Source organism: Calonectris borealis, chromosome 7, assembly GCF_964195595.1.
Source record: "Calonectris borealis chromosome 7, bCalBor7.hap1.2, whole genome shotgun sequence".
Lineage (NCBI taxonomy): Eukaryota > Metazoa > Chordata > Aves > Procellariiformes > Procellariidae > Calonectris > Calonectris borealis.
The window spans coordinates 33,732,401-33,747,476 of record NC_134318.1 but is presented as its reverse complement, the minus strand read 5'-3'; the positions used below and the strand labels follow the sequence as shown (position 1 = coordinate 33,747,476).

Genomic DNA, 15,076 nt, shown 5'->3' with positions numbered 1-15,076 from the left:
CGTTAAAGCCAAATTATGAATTAAGAGTCAGTATTTCCCTCTGAACACTTCCTCTCTGGATCAGGAACAGAAGACACTGTTGCAGGCACAGGGGTTGTTTCATAGAGATGGAAGAAAATGCACTTAACATATACCAACTATGTTTTGGTATACAATTCCTACATGATTTGGAGAGCCAAAATCAGGCAATCTAATTCCTGATGCAGTACACGAGTTGTTTCCAATTTGTTAAGTAAAAGGAAGCTAAATTATCAACATTCATATTAAATATCTGCCTTACGTGAATCATATCTTTATTAGTCATGGTATCTCATTATTCAGCATGTATACACATCTATACTGCAGACCAAATGGATCAATTCATAATGGACAGCTACCAGATGAGAGCTTTTTAAAGCAAGTAAAGAAGACTGGATGTTATTTTAGTGCCAATCTCTGTATCATGGGAAAAAACGTTGCAGAGAATTGAATTTCATTGTACCTATAGCCATCCTTACCTCAACTCTTTGTTCACTGGATATAACAGTGCTTCAAGCCTGCTGTAGTTTCTCTAGTGCTCAAACAATAGCCTGAAATAATTTTTGCACCATTTCAGTGCAAGCATGCCTAAAGTACTCCTGTTTTCCCTTCAGATCTATATTGTGGAAGCAGTTCATATGGCAGAAGCGGCACCCAAGAGACCAGTTTCAGACCAATTTACACTTTAATTGCTATGTATGGTTTATTCTGGCCTGTATCAGAAATAGTGTGGCCAGCAGGAGTAGGGAGGTGATCGTGCCCCTGTACTCGGCACTGGTGAGGCCGCCCCTCGAATACTGTGTTCAGTTTTGGGCCCCTCACTACAAGAAGGACATGGAGGTGCTGGAGCGCGTCCAGAGGAGGGCAACGAAGCTGGTGAAGGGCCTGGAGCACAAGTCTTATGAGGAGCGGCTGAGGGAACTGGGGTTGTTTAGCCTGGAGAAGAGGAGGCTGAGGGGAGACCTCATCGCGCTCTACAACTACCTGAAAGGAGGTTGTAGCGAGGTGGGTGTTGGTCTCTTCTCCCAAGTAACTAGCGATAGGACAAGAGGAAATGGCCTCAAGTTGCGCCAAGGGAGGTTTAGATTGAACATTAGGAAAAATTTCTTTAGTGCAAGAGTGGTCAGGCCTTGGAACAGGCTGCCCAGGGAAGTGGTGGAGTCACCATCCCTGGAGGTATTTAAAAGACGTGTAGATGAGGCCCTTAGGGACATGGTGTAGTGGGCATGGTGGTGTTGGGTTGACGGTTGGACACGATGATCTTAGAGGTCTTTTCCAACCTGTATGATTCTATGATTCTATGATTCTATTCAGACAGTGCCATTACCAATTCAATTCCATCTTTGCAACAGCTACTAGCAGATGCCACAGACATGAAGCCTTAGAAGCCTTTGTAGCCTCAGGTTATGACAAGCACAATAAGTGACACAACAGTTACCTGAAAATGTCAAGGTCTTTGGGCCTAGACTAGAAACAGAATTGGGTCAGTTGTTTTTACTAGTCAAAGCCAGAGATGCCTCACAGCAAGGGGTAGGTCTTTCCTGACCAACAAATCTACTGGTTGCTTTCATTTTGGGTATCTGACCAAGAGCATTAAATACAGAGAGGAACAGCCACTAGCTGTAAGAATCTGGGAGAATTGGCACAGGAAAGCTACATGTACTCCTCCTCCATGTTACATCCTCATTAGCACTGCATTGCCTTTTGGACTGATACAGACAGTGCCATTACCAGGACAGGGAGGAACTGTCAGCAGAGAGAGCATACACTGATTGAAGACATGTTTCTAAAGATAGAGACAGTACTCATCTTGCCTAAATAGTTCTCTAAAGAAGCAGCTGTAGCCCTAGAAAATGGTATCTGATGCCTTATTTCATGTGATAGGCTGAGCTGGAAGAATGAATTTATGCTGAAGACTTTGGCACATATTGCCTTACTACAAGAAAAGGAAAGTTGAGTAGAGGAGCAACATCTGGTCTGGCACTATCTTACTGCCTCATGGCTTGAGCTGTGGCTGAACAGTGACAGCATAGGAAACAAGTTGGCTTTCTGCAGCAGTTGTGTTCTAGCTGCAGCTATCTATAACCAGGCAGCAGTAAACCTTGCCGCTGACAGTCTGGTTGCAGCAGAGAAATAAGTCACTCACAAAGGCTTTGATTTGATCGTGCAGTTACAATTTATTGCATCCTGTATCCTTAGGAATGGCAGCTAAAGTTTTCCACTTACCAGGCTCAAATTCTTAAGTGTAGAGGCTTTATAACTGCCATTGCATTTGAGAACATGTGCAAAAACTGATCCTGTGCCTCCCATACCAGAGTATAAACTATGTTTGCTTTAGACACACACACTTTATAAACCAGTTGATGCCAGACTACTCATTTTCATTAAAAACAACTTATGTAGGAACAGGACATTCACTTCTGTATTTGCTGAACAGATGTTAAGCTCCAATTCATATTGCGACAGCTTGAGTTGAGACAGATTGTAGCATCCTGAGTAGAAACTGAAGTGTTATTTTCCTGCACTTGGTTTTTGAACTATCTCCCCCCCACCCAAAACATGTAACTGCATGAAAGAGTTCAGTCTGATTGCAGATTAATCCACAAAAGGTAGCAATGGAGTTCATAGTTGGAGCAGGAAAACAGGATTTGCTTTTGACAGTGAGAAGTGCATACAGCTGCCTTGTGAAGGCTGAGGCTCCTGTGTGGTTTTGTGCTTCATTCACAGTCCAAGGAAGATGAAAGTTCTGGCTTTGCCTAGACAGCTGATGCTTAGTCCTGCAGGATGTGAACACTGCCAGTTGTCATTTATACTATCGCCATCTTCATCTGAAAGTCATTTTTCCCATGATACCACAAACAATGTATTTAAGTTCTCCTTGCTCCCCTCCACTCATTCGTGTGTTCTCCGTAGGTCATGTAGTGTCACAGATTTGTTTCGATACTCCATGCAGTTTAAATTAAATTAGCCACTTATTCCTGCATACTTGAATAGAGGGCCTCAATCTGCTTCTGGAAGAGCTTAACAAGCTCTGCTCGCTTTGCCTTCAGTGTTGGTGTCAAGAGTCCATTTTCTACAGAAAACATCTCTGTGTGGATGTACAGGTCTTTAACCTATTAAAAGAAAATAATTTAGCACATAGCACTTACATAATTGCTTAGAGGACAAACAACAGGTCTTCCCAGCTTCCTTGAGCTCACTCAGTGCAAGAACTCAGTCTCAGGAGCTCCAGTAACTAAACTGGTTTTTTGATGCAAGTCAAACTCCTTTTGGCTGACACAGCAAGAGGATAGCAGCTCCTGCAGCCGATGGTGAACCTCCATCCATCTCATGGCAATTGCTACTGTTGCCCTGTACAGCCACCTGTCTCTTGGTCAAGAGACAGGCAGCCAGTCAATGTTTCACTGCCTACTTCAATCAGTTGTCCTGGGCGGCTGTCTTAGGTCCCATCCTGGCACAGTCAGTATCAGGAATGCAGACTTCCCAGCCACTGCATTAGCAATGCAGGTACTTGTGACAAGCAGGATTTGGAAGTACTCACTTGTTCAAAGGATTTAAGACCAGCCTGTTTCCCCAGTCTGACCATATCTTCTAAAATAGCTTTCTTCACTGCCTAGAAGAAACAGAGCAGGAACAGAGTGGGTAAAGCTGCCATTTTGTAAAGGCAACTCAGGACCATACCCATTGCCCAGTCAGTGAAAACTGAGGTTGGCAAGAATGTCTACGTATTTCAGCGTTCAAGATTTCTCATATTAAGGCCACTACAAGGTTGTGTCTATTTTCTCACTGGAAAAGAAGCAGTGATAGCCTTGAAACATCAAGGGACACCTATACTTAGTTCCAGTTTTTACTTTAAGGCTGCTTGCATGATTCTCCCAGCATTAAGGCAGTTAAATTTACAAAAAAGGGGGGTAAAAATGAAGTCAAAGCAATGCAAGATTGGACTTCAGAATTAAATTCTACCTATAACCCACTAAAAAGGTAAAGCCACTCACTGGGTTTTTGCACACATCTTCATAGGAACCTTTTATTCCCAGTTTTGCTGCAAATTCTGGAAGTGTCTCAGGATCAGGAACCACTATACCTATTAGAAAAGACTGAAAACAAATGGGAGTAGTCATGTTTAGACCAAAATAAGGCATCTGAAATTACTTTGATTGTCTATATGAACTTAATTGTGGACAGTATCTCTACGCTAAGCCACATCTACATCCCCATCAGTTTCCAGAATTTGGAAGGTTGCTACAAGGACTTTCAAGTCACTTATCTGAGTTCTGACAGCAATTCAGAGAGCAGTTTGTCCATTATGTGTGCTAAACACTCCAGCAATCACTTTTGGCTGGTTTACAGATTGAAGACTGGCTTCTGCTAGCATTGGTGACACCTCTGTGGCAAAGGAATGGAGAAACTCTACAGACCTGCCCTTACATACAAATCCCATACAAGTAGGTAATTAACCTTTACCCAACTTGCAACTTCATTCCAAGATCTCCTTTTCTTTGGTGTCAACAGGGAAGGCTACAGACAGCCTAAAAAGTCTGAAAGGATATTCCTATAAACATGGCACTCTTGGGAAGAGATCTTGTTCAAGGACTCTTGTATATGCATATGTTTGTGCCCTGATCTTCCAGAACTCATTGTGGGAGGAATCTGGCAGGATGCTCACCCCTAACATCACTTACCCTCAGGCTTTCCCCATGTACAAAGACCTGTGCTACAGGAGCACTTCTGATATAGACATTTTCTATCTTCTCTGGAGCAATGTATTCTCCTTGTGCAAGTTTAAATATATTCTTTTTCCTATCGATGATCTTCAGTGTTCCATTCTAGAAGTTAAAGATACAGGCATTAGTTTCAAGTATCTATCTTGCTTCTATAAGAAGCAGAAGATAATGGGTTTAGTTTTGTTGTATGAAAGGCACATGTAGTCTGGAACTGGTCTTTCCTCTCTACAGAGAAAATGGGCACTTTGTCGAATTTCTCCACTTAGCTCAGGACACGATTAAACGGCTCCTTTATTCTCCTCTGACAGAAACCAAGACACCTTGTTGTTCTTCATTGTGGAAGTGACATAGTCTTAACTACTGGCCTAGCAGGTGTTATTTGAGATCTAGTAACCTAATTGGTCTTCAGAGCTTTGCCTGGAGTTGGTGAACGATAACAAAATACCATGTAAGGCTTTTATCCTAGAATTCACTTCTCCAGTTTTTCAGATTACATCCAAGGCATGGTTTGTATTAAGCAATTACTCACTGGCAACCATTTCCCTATGTCTCCAGTGTGGAGCCAGCCATCTTTATCAATTGCTTCTGCTGTCTTCTCAGGGTCTTTCAGATAACCCTTGAACACATTTGGTCCTTTAATGCAGACCTATAGCAAGCAGAGAACATCATTGTTAGTCACCAAGTCTTATGTTTCAGTATTTCCTGACACACACAGGAGATGATAGTACCTACCTCGCCTTCATTGTTAGAAGAGAAGTAGTTCATTTCTTCCACATCATCTAGTTTTATGATATTACAAGCCAGAGGGGCTCCCACATGGCCTAAGAGGGGAAAAGGGGAAAAAAAAAAAAAAAAGGACAGTTATGTTTTGGGGATTCTGCTAGCAGTTGGCCCTATTTGATCTAAAGCTAGAAAAACTAGGTCTTGAAGTGAGATGGGACAACTCAGGTATCCCCTACATATGAAAGTCTTCAGTGATAGTAGATACTTAATGGCTCTTTGTTCACTGCTTTAGCAAGAACCAGTACTGTTTAAAAGAGTCTGGCACCAAATGTTCAAGAAAGTTATTGTAATGCCATTTTCAGACAGTTAATGCAGATAAGTAGCAGCTAAGTCTCAATGCTAAGAGCCATTTATTGGTGTAATCAACCACACCAACCATGTACCACACTTGCCTCCACAGAATTCCCTCACAGACCCTGGTATTTATTTGCATTTCATCCTCATTATGCTCTGCAGTTATTGTGTTCTCAAAGATGGTGACCTACGCTTGAATTTAGAATACCCAATATTAAAATCATCCTTGCTAAGATGAAAGCTACATCTTCAAGGTCAGGTAGTCCTTCAGGAAAATAGTGACCTATGTCACTTCACACAAGAGATCCTCAACTACTTGAGTCGAGAATTTTGGTACCTATTAAGCATACAGGTGACTGTTGCTACCAAGAATCACTTTGAGGTTAAGTATCCAGGATTTAACTTTCATTGAACTAAAAGTAGTAGAGCACCTAAGCTTGAGTGCCACTTTCTGTTGACAGCTGTGGGAGAGTTTCCAAGTCTCGGCTACCATACCTGTTGTCCAGTCTCCAGGCATTGAGAAAGTGCATCCAGCTGAGCATTCAGTCTGGCCATAAGCTTCAAAGATCTGTGTGAGAAAGGATGAATATTCTTGAAACATCAAGTCCTTCGTGTGAAAGAGCTCAGTTTCAACTATGCCTGTGCTCAAGTCGTCTTCTTAGGAAGGAAGCCAAGACAATCTTAGCCTTTAAGACTTCTTGGTCTTATGGGTGTAACCAGATGTTCTTCAAGTTCACCTATCTAAAGCTTGCTTTGGTCACCTCATTCTCTGAACTCCATTCTGAAGTGTACTACATTGGGAGCTCATTGACTGTCAAGATAAGCCACAAAGCTCAGAGGCAGCTGCCTGACTTTGAGTGCTGCATGTTCCTATTTCTGCTGCTCTATTCCTCTTCCCAGAGCCTACAGGATAGTTTTTTGGTAGTGTAGTTTGAAGCCAGCCCTGCAGAATTTTGTTCCTGTTACAGTTAACTCAGATCAAGCAGCCTGAAAATACTGAAGACTGACAGCAATCTCCCCAGGGCTGGACCACAGCTGTATCTTTGGTCACTTATTTGGGCATAATCAAACAGGTCTTACTTTAAGAAAAGGACCACAGCTTTATCTTTGGTCACTTATTTGGGCATAATCAAACAGGTCTTACTTTAAGAAAAAACAAACTCAGCTTACCTGACAGCCCAATGCTGCTCTAAGAAATGTCAGGACAGAGGGAGATATAGGGGCTGCGCCTGTTACCATTATACGCACTTTCCCACCCATGGTTTCCTACAAGTGAAATAGAAGCCATCAGATTCTCCAATACTACATTGCTTAGCTTCCTTACACTTGGAATGACTTACCTGAACTTTTTTGAAGATTAGCTGATCCCAAATGCTGTCATTTCGAATTATGCCCTGTTTTATTTCAGCCATCTTCATAATAACAGCGAAGTTTAACAGGCAACGTTTCACTGGGCTCTTCGCACTGCTTTGTATCTGCAAGGAAAAGTATCGGTGGCTCTTGGGTTTAACTCACATCTGTACCTCCAGTTCTTGCTTTGTTAGGAGGCACCATATCTTTCTTTGATGTTCTAGGGTCTGCCTTCACTACTGCCATGGTCTAGGAGATGAACCAAGGGGCAATACTCATTTGTGTTACTGCTGACTTCAGCCATAGCTTTGAGGGATAGGGATCCTTCTATCTTTGCACTTGCTTCATTTGCATTCCAAAAGTAAACAAACTTTTTATCCCTGAACAGCCACAGACTTAGCGCAATCATGACTGGATACACTGTTCCTATACTCCAGGCCCCAGGATTCTTTCCATCTCCTCAGAAAGGATTTTAAAGAATTCTTCGTGCTAAGGACTAATTAACTAGTGGTGATGTTATGATGCATTCAATATTGAACTTGTATGCTTGCTTAGATATATGAACACAAAGACGATTTAGCTATAATTGCTCACATACCTTGTCATATACCCTATTGAGCAGTCTTGGTACAACTGGAAATAGCGTTGGCTTCAAGGTTTTCATGTCATCTGTTAGCAACTTGATGTCTCCTTGGAAGAAGCCTACTTTTGCTCCACAGCTGTAGATCACAGTCTAAAAATTGACCAGACTAAGCTTAATCAAGGATAATTCTTAGCTTCATTAGCCATAATTATTCGTCTATGGAAAGCAGCATGATTTCCAGTGCCCAGTGGTAGGAAAGTTCTTGTGTGAATAGGTTTTGAGGAAATACAGAAGGCTTTCATACCTTTTACTATAATTTGATTTATAGAAGCTCAGATGCATAGATTAAGTTCTGGCATGCAACTTTGATTTGTAGTCCACCAGCACCACAAAACAAAGTTTCACATTATGGTTGAATACAGTTAATATGAGCTTCACCACATTTGTAACAGCTGTTCTATTTTGATATCTTTTGAGATACCTAGAAATATAAATACAAGGCAACAGAAGAACTTAACAGCTTGACAAGGAACAGGACAAAACACATTCTGTTTTAAATACTGGGTTTGGAATTGAGGTTAAGAGAGCGTACCAGAGAGCATTAAATGTAGAAGAGTTAGATCCTGCCACAAAGTTGCTGGTGTTCCCTGTAGGAAGCGTTACTTACACAGCATGCTGGAGGAAGTGCATTAATTGGAAGACTAGAACTTTAGCTTGGGAAACAGACAGGCAGGATGACACAGCCCAGCAGATAAACAGCGGAGAACACTGTTTTCCTCCAAGTACTAAATCCACTGGTCTTAAACTGCTTCCTTTTCATGCATTAGCTTTCACTATGACTAAGGTCTTGATGCTGTTAATTTCCCACGCTGATTTCTTAGTAAATCACAGACTCAGTGAGGCTGGACTGAAGAACAAAGCTTCATTTAATGAAGCTAGTAGCCATACCTTGGAGAAGTAACTAGGCATTATTTAGTCAGTTCAGAGGTTTTATTTTAAGTAGGTGGTCTTAACCATTTAGGTATGGCTTCTAACAAGTGTTACTATCTGAACTAGTTCATACATCCACGATCTTCTACAGAAGCCTGCACACAGTCTACTTACCTGTACAACTCTCTCAAACATGTGAGCCAAGGGAAGATAGGATATGGTGATATCTGAAGTTGTACACTCAATTATGTCCTAGAGGGGAAAGAAATAGAAGTAGGTTAGCACTCCCTATGCCTGCTTGAGTTACTCTTAAGTAGAAAGTGAATTACGTTTGGATCAATTTGAGTACTTTGAAATAGACACTTCAGATGACTGAAGCAACTCAGGCTCATCCATCACCTCTTCAAAATTTGCAGCTGTAACTCAGCCATACTAGATCAAGATTAGTTTTATGTTTTGGCAAGACTGGAAATAGGGTAGTTTAGTACTCTTGGCATTTAGGACTGACTCATTCTAGAATAACTTCTGTGTAGAAGTTCTTGTTCAAGGTTAAACCAAGTTTCTTGGAATACTATTGTCCCATTGAAATATGGGCACTTAGGAAAGCATGAGTTTCTGGTTTGCAGAAAATGCCCACATTAAAGCTAGTTTCATGACTGAGGGACATAGCCTAGAGATCACCATTAGCAATAGTTTACCTCTGTGCATCTAAGGAAGGCAGCAGCATTTGCAACCACATTTTGATGTGTCAGCATGGCTCCTTTAGGGTTACCTTTGGAGAGATCGAGCAAAGTCAGCTGTGGTTCTGACTGTGTCTGCTCTCAGTTTCCCAAGTCCTGTTTGGCTCAGTTTGAACTATCTTGGTATTAGGCTCAGTTATAGCATGCGTTGTCTTAAGAGATCACAAATATGCCTCATCTTGAGCGCTTTCAGCTATGGGTATTATATAAAGGAAATGCCTACTGAAACAGCAGAGTAGTTAGAAGTAGCATAGAGAATGCTGAAATGATGTTTCTCTAGCTCCTGTGGATCAGAATACAGACACAGTTAAACAACCAATCTTTAACATTAAGACTTAGTATTTTTCCTAGGGTAAGACAACATGAATTTGGCTATTCTTCCCCCCAGCTCTAAGAAGCTTTGTCTTAGTGTGCTTGACTTGTAGTTTTAGTGGGGAAGCATCACTATATATTTCCTTACCGGTGGTTCCACTGGTAAAACACACGATGCAAAGATCTTCAGGCTTAGGAGGCTAGAGGGAAAAAAACCACATAAACAGAGTAAGGATTATGTTGCTTATCAGTATTTACATACAATTCCTAAAGTGGGATGAACCCGGGATTCTGTTTGGAAACAGCAAGACAAGATACCAAAAAAATCCTGCCAGCCTCCTCTACTAGCAGCATGGCAAGAGGTCTTTTTCATGACCAGTTTTGCAAGTTTATAACTGTTCCACAGAGATACTTACAACTGGTTCTCTGATGTTGTTTTGTCCCAGCTCCTGTGTTAAAGAGAAAATACAGCTTAACAATTACAACAGAAATATGTGCAACAGCAGTAGATAAATAGGTAATTGCATTTCAAATGCAACATTTGTTTTTACTTTGCTTCTTGATAGTCTGTCTCATTCAGAAAGAGATGTTAGTCTTCCTGAATTTAATACACACTACTTGGAAAAGCTGACTCCTAGGGTTGTGGAAAGCATGAATTTGAGTGTGTAGAAAGTGATCAGAATTACTTGAGGGATCTGGAAGTCCTGAGTGGAGATATTTCATTTTATTTGATGTAGGCCACATCTCTTCTACTTCACATTTATGTATCATATCTGGAAGATTAAGCCTAGCATTGGGACGTCAAAGCAGCCGGTAATTTGCACTTTCAGTTTCAATTAGATTCAACTGCCAGCTGAGAAGCCTGATAAATCCTGTTACAACTGCACCATGAATTAAGCTAAGGAAGTCTTCAGTTTAATGCACACTGACTGTCCACAACACATAGACACAACTTTAGTCAATGGTTTGAACTCTGCAAATCCATTTGGCTAAACATATCAAGTTCCAAAATGACTGCTCATCAGGATCTCAGGTACAGGTGTGACAACTGGATAATGCTTACATTAAAGTGTCATTGTTGCCAGAGAAGGTCCAGATGTCTAGCTGGCAAGGTATTCTTTTGCAAGATCAAGCAGAAGCCTTTAGTCACCTACCTCAACCTCCTGCAGTGCTAGAATTTCAACTCCCACTTTAGCTCCTCTGTCCTTGAGCTCTTTATCAAAGAGATCCATGAGAATGATAGTCTTCAGACACGGGGTCTTTTCTTGCTCACAGTTCTCAAGCAAGATCTGTGCCTTCTCAGGCTTGTCACAGATCACTATGCTTATGTCAGCTATAGAAAAGAAATTACATTTCAGAAGTCTGTTTAGAATACACGAGGCTAGTGAGTGACAGCTCAGTAGCATATACATTTAGAACATAGCATTGGTTTGTTCTCAAGCCATTTGCATTTGTTCATATGGATTCAGTGGCTGGCTTGCCGTGCTAAGAAGTTTCCTCCTACCATGACCAACTGATTGGGCAAACTTGAGATTATAGCTATAAAAAATGAGGGCAAATGCTGAGGAACTGGAGACAAATATCTTCAGTCACAGTTAAACTTTTGGTATTGCCAGAAAAGCTCAGAATTGTCCTCACTGATTGTTTAGGTTTAGCCATCTTCCTTAAATCTAAAGAAATTTAGACCTGTTCAAAAGAGGTAGCAAAATTCTTGAGTTAATGCCTCAGCTTCCCTGATGTGCAAGAGAGTTTTACGCAATTACAAAAGCATTTCTCATTAAGTTGGCAGAGGAATTGGATTTGCCAGAACATGCCAGTCCCCCGTTAGCCTAGTAAGTCACAGCTGTGTAGTCCCAAGACAAGGCCTGTTTGCAAGGTTCACCAGCACAACTGTTGAAGTGATTTTGCTTGGCAAATCCTGTTTATGGGTTGGATCCCAGATCGTTGTGACAGCAGTGGATTTTTATTTCCCCTAAGACTGGGGGAAGAAAGTTGGAAGATTTATTTAAGCTTCCTCACCAGTTTCTTCCATGATGGCATGCTAGTTGTTGCTTCAGTGGAACAACAGGCCCTAACCAGATAGATTAAACAGATCTAGCCATAACTTTACCCCTCCCTCCTCCACTCTTTACATCCTACAACTTTAAATCAGAGACACACATCTAGTTTAATTTGCATGCAAACCTGTCTGCATTGTCTGATTGTTTGGCAGTGTGGGAGTTCAAGATTGCAAAACCTCAAATAGCAAATAGTTGAGCATTCTCACTGCAGGATGGTCCACAGGATCTAGCAGGTCTTCAGTGGACCTGCACTCAAGACACTAGGAGACATAGGAAGCCCACTGGCTTCTTCTAGGCATTGAACCATGTCCCCTGCAAAGCAGCTTCATTTACAGCAATTAAGTGTCTATAAAAAGTATAAAAGCAGTAAGGTTAAAGCTACTCTGATTTTTGCATCAATTTCCCTTGAACTTCAGCCTTCTCAACACAAAGGTTCTTAGAGAAATCACTGTGAAATAATGGAAGTCAATATTTACCTTTGTTAACAATATATACAATGGCCTCTGGCCCCAGAGTGTCATAGAGTGGAACAGCAACCATTGAGTAAGTGTAGCAGGCATACTCTGAAATGATCCACTGAAGAGAGAAAACAGTACAGCTAGGGAAAACTAGCAGCTCACAAGAGAGGATTACCTACAGCTTTCATACAGCTTGACTAGCCCATGCACACATTAGTAGTGGGGGTTGTGTAAGGAGCACGTCCATGAGATTCTTACAGTAGTGAGCGTTCAAAATCATTGTATTACGTGCGTGGCATGGTATGTGCTCAGTCAGTAATAAGGGAACTGGGAAGGGTAAAGCCAGTTGTGATTGTTCCTCATGTGGCCTCAAGCTACTTAAATACAGACTCTTCTCTCTCCCCAAGGTGTCAGAATATTCTGGGAAAGAATATTCAATTTGTTGCTTACCTCTGGCCTATTCTGAGCAAAAATGCCAATAAACTGGTTTGATGATGGTTTGCATCCTTTTTGCAGAAGCCCTGATCCCAGGTATTGAGCTCTGTCCAAAACCTGTAAGATAGTTTTCCCCCACTTTAGTGTTACAAGACAGTATCCCAAATTAAATCATCTCTCACATACAATACTCACCTGTTTATATGTCAGCCATTGATAAGGTTGGTTGGGTTTTCTGTAGCCTAAACAGGTACCATTTCCTAGTGGAAGAGTTCAGAAAAGCAATTGTAAAGCTCAGTACTGAAGTTGCATAGCACTTCAATGTAACACTTCTTTAAGTGGGAAATATTTTCAGTCAGACATCTAGCTAACTGCATGGAGCATGGAAGTGCAGAGTGCCGATAGTTAAGTACTCTGCCCAAACCAAGATTATAAGACTAGTGGCTTTATTGGCTTTATTCTTACAAGCAATACTTCCAAGATGTGGTGATATTTTCCCATTTCACAACCCACATGAGACTGAAATAGCTTGCAAGCTATCACATACTTCCATGCATGGGACCCCTGAAGTCACATGTGCACAAATTCATACCTGTTGTAAGCAGGCAGTAATTCTACACTAAAACCCACATCATAAGACGAAGCAGAAGTGTTTCCCCCAACTCCCTCCGATGCTTAGTATCTGCTGACTCTTCACTGAACTTTACCATCTTAAGCTTCTGATGTTTTTCCTGCCCAGTCTGCCAACTAAGGCTACTTCTAAATCGTGGGGGGGAAGAAGAAAAAAAAAAAAAAAAACACACCACACAAAACATATGGTCATCTGTCACTCTACCTCACAGAAGGCTAGGAAAGCTTTTGCTAGCCTGAATTATTACTATAGACAAGAGGCAAGGCAAAAGAGCATGGAATAATTTTATTTACTTGTGATGGGCAAGTACTAACTAGCAGATGCAAAGCTTACCAGAAACGTGCAGTCCTCTCTGGAAAACTTCATACAAGGTTTTACCATCTTCAAAGTAGTAAGAAAGCAGGTTATTATCTGTCAAGAGTGCACCTCTTCTGGCTCCTCCCTAGGAACAGAGCATAGTTATGAAACAGTGCAGAACAGACGCAATGTCATTTGTTCCTCAGCCATTCTCCCAGCAATCCCCTTTAAAGCCTTTCAATAGCATTGCATTGTTAGGGAAGTCTTATTTTCCTTCCTGATTTTGATCTACTCAATCATCAGTCGTAAGCAGAGGAATTTTCTAGATGACCTAGATGAATATTCAATTACAGGTTATTAGACCTTGACTTGATTGAGTGCTGCCACTTGCGTAGTTACATGAGGTCTAGCACCAGCCTCAAAGCTGATGCAAAGCATTTAAAATACAGAAAAAAAGTCAGTGACAGCCAAGGCCACCTGGTGAAAAGCCCACCTAACCCTGTTGGCAAGGGCTACTGTTTCTTACTCTTAGTGTCTTAAGACTTCCCTTCTCCCCACCATACTGTTGAGTTGTACACCTGGGAGAGAAGGCTGTGTACATCAGTCAGGAGAGTTTCCACTGGTAATCAGAGTCAGAATGGATCAGGATTCAGATTAAGCTCGAAAACAGTCCATGCCCACAAGCAGAGTAAGTATTACCTCAATTCCTATTGACTGCTTGTTCAAGTCAACAGGAGGCAAAACAGGTTTTGGCCTACTTATCACCCACAGGAAGATGCCAGCTCCAAATACAATAAGACTAATCAATGCTGGTGTTGGGAGCGGTGAGAACAAGACTTGAAGTATCCAGATCATTGTGCGGGGTCAGTGGAGCCAGAGTTGAACCTGAAACAAACAGGAGGTTTAGTAGACATGAGCTAGAAGCACTCACAACCTATAAGCCATGGTTACTTAAGCAGTTTGTTAAGCAATACTACAAATAATTTCAGCAGTTTGCCCCTAAAGAGTCCTGGTACAATAATGAAGCATGCTTATGCAATGCTTTAAGCCTCTTAAGAGATCTCAAGTCACCTGTCCCCATAAATCTTAATCTGTGCTGCATCCACCTCCACAAAAAGCTGAAGCCTGATGAAGTCAGACAAGGAACAGATGTCAATTCTTTCTACTCAAGAGTAAAAATCTGCCTGGGGAAAACCAGTATATAATTTCCCAAATTAAGTATAACCAAAAAATGCCTACAGTTCACTGATGTGAGTAGTGGAAGTAAGAAAACTCCTTAATATTATAGCTGTCCAATAGGAGGGATTATTGCTAAAATAGTAGTGGTATTGCTAAATTACATGTTTGTTACACCTACATCTAAGTCTGCAGGACAAGCAGTATCTTCATGATCAGCGGCTCTTACTGGAAAGCAGGGTTTACGCTGGACAGGTATTTCAGACAGTGAAAGTGTGTTCAGTA

The 15,076-nt window shown here is 41.4% G+C and overlaps 1 protein-coding gene across 1 annotated transcript; it reads right to left on the bottom strand.

Annotated features, from left to right (window-relative positions):
- Positions 1-2,178: 2,178 nt before the first annotated feature.
- Positions 2,179-14,491, bottom strand: ACSL5 (acyl-CoA synthetase long chain family member 5). The gene is made up of 20 exons (XM_075155064.1): positions 14,315-14,491; positions 13,652-13,760; positions 12,883-12,947; positions 12,703-12,804; positions 12,271-12,370; positions 10,889-11,067; positions 10,151-10,183; positions 9,883-9,934; positions 9,381-9,454; positions 8,857-8,934; positions 7,768-7,902; positions 7,160-7,294; positions 6,990-7,085; positions 6,315-6,387; positions 5,475-5,563; positions 5,272-5,388; positions 4,701-4,844; positions 4,014-4,115; positions 3,560-3,631; positions 2,179-3,131 (listed from the first exon to the last, which is right to left on the bottom strand). The coding sequence occupies exons 1-20, from the start codon at positions 14,468-14,470 to the stop codon at positions 2,991-2,993; spliced, it is 2,052 nt and encodes a 683-aa protein (XP_075011165.1). The 5' UTR covers positions 14,471-14,491; the 3' UTR covers positions 2,179-2,990.
- Positions 14,492-15,076: the final 585 nt, after the last annotated feature.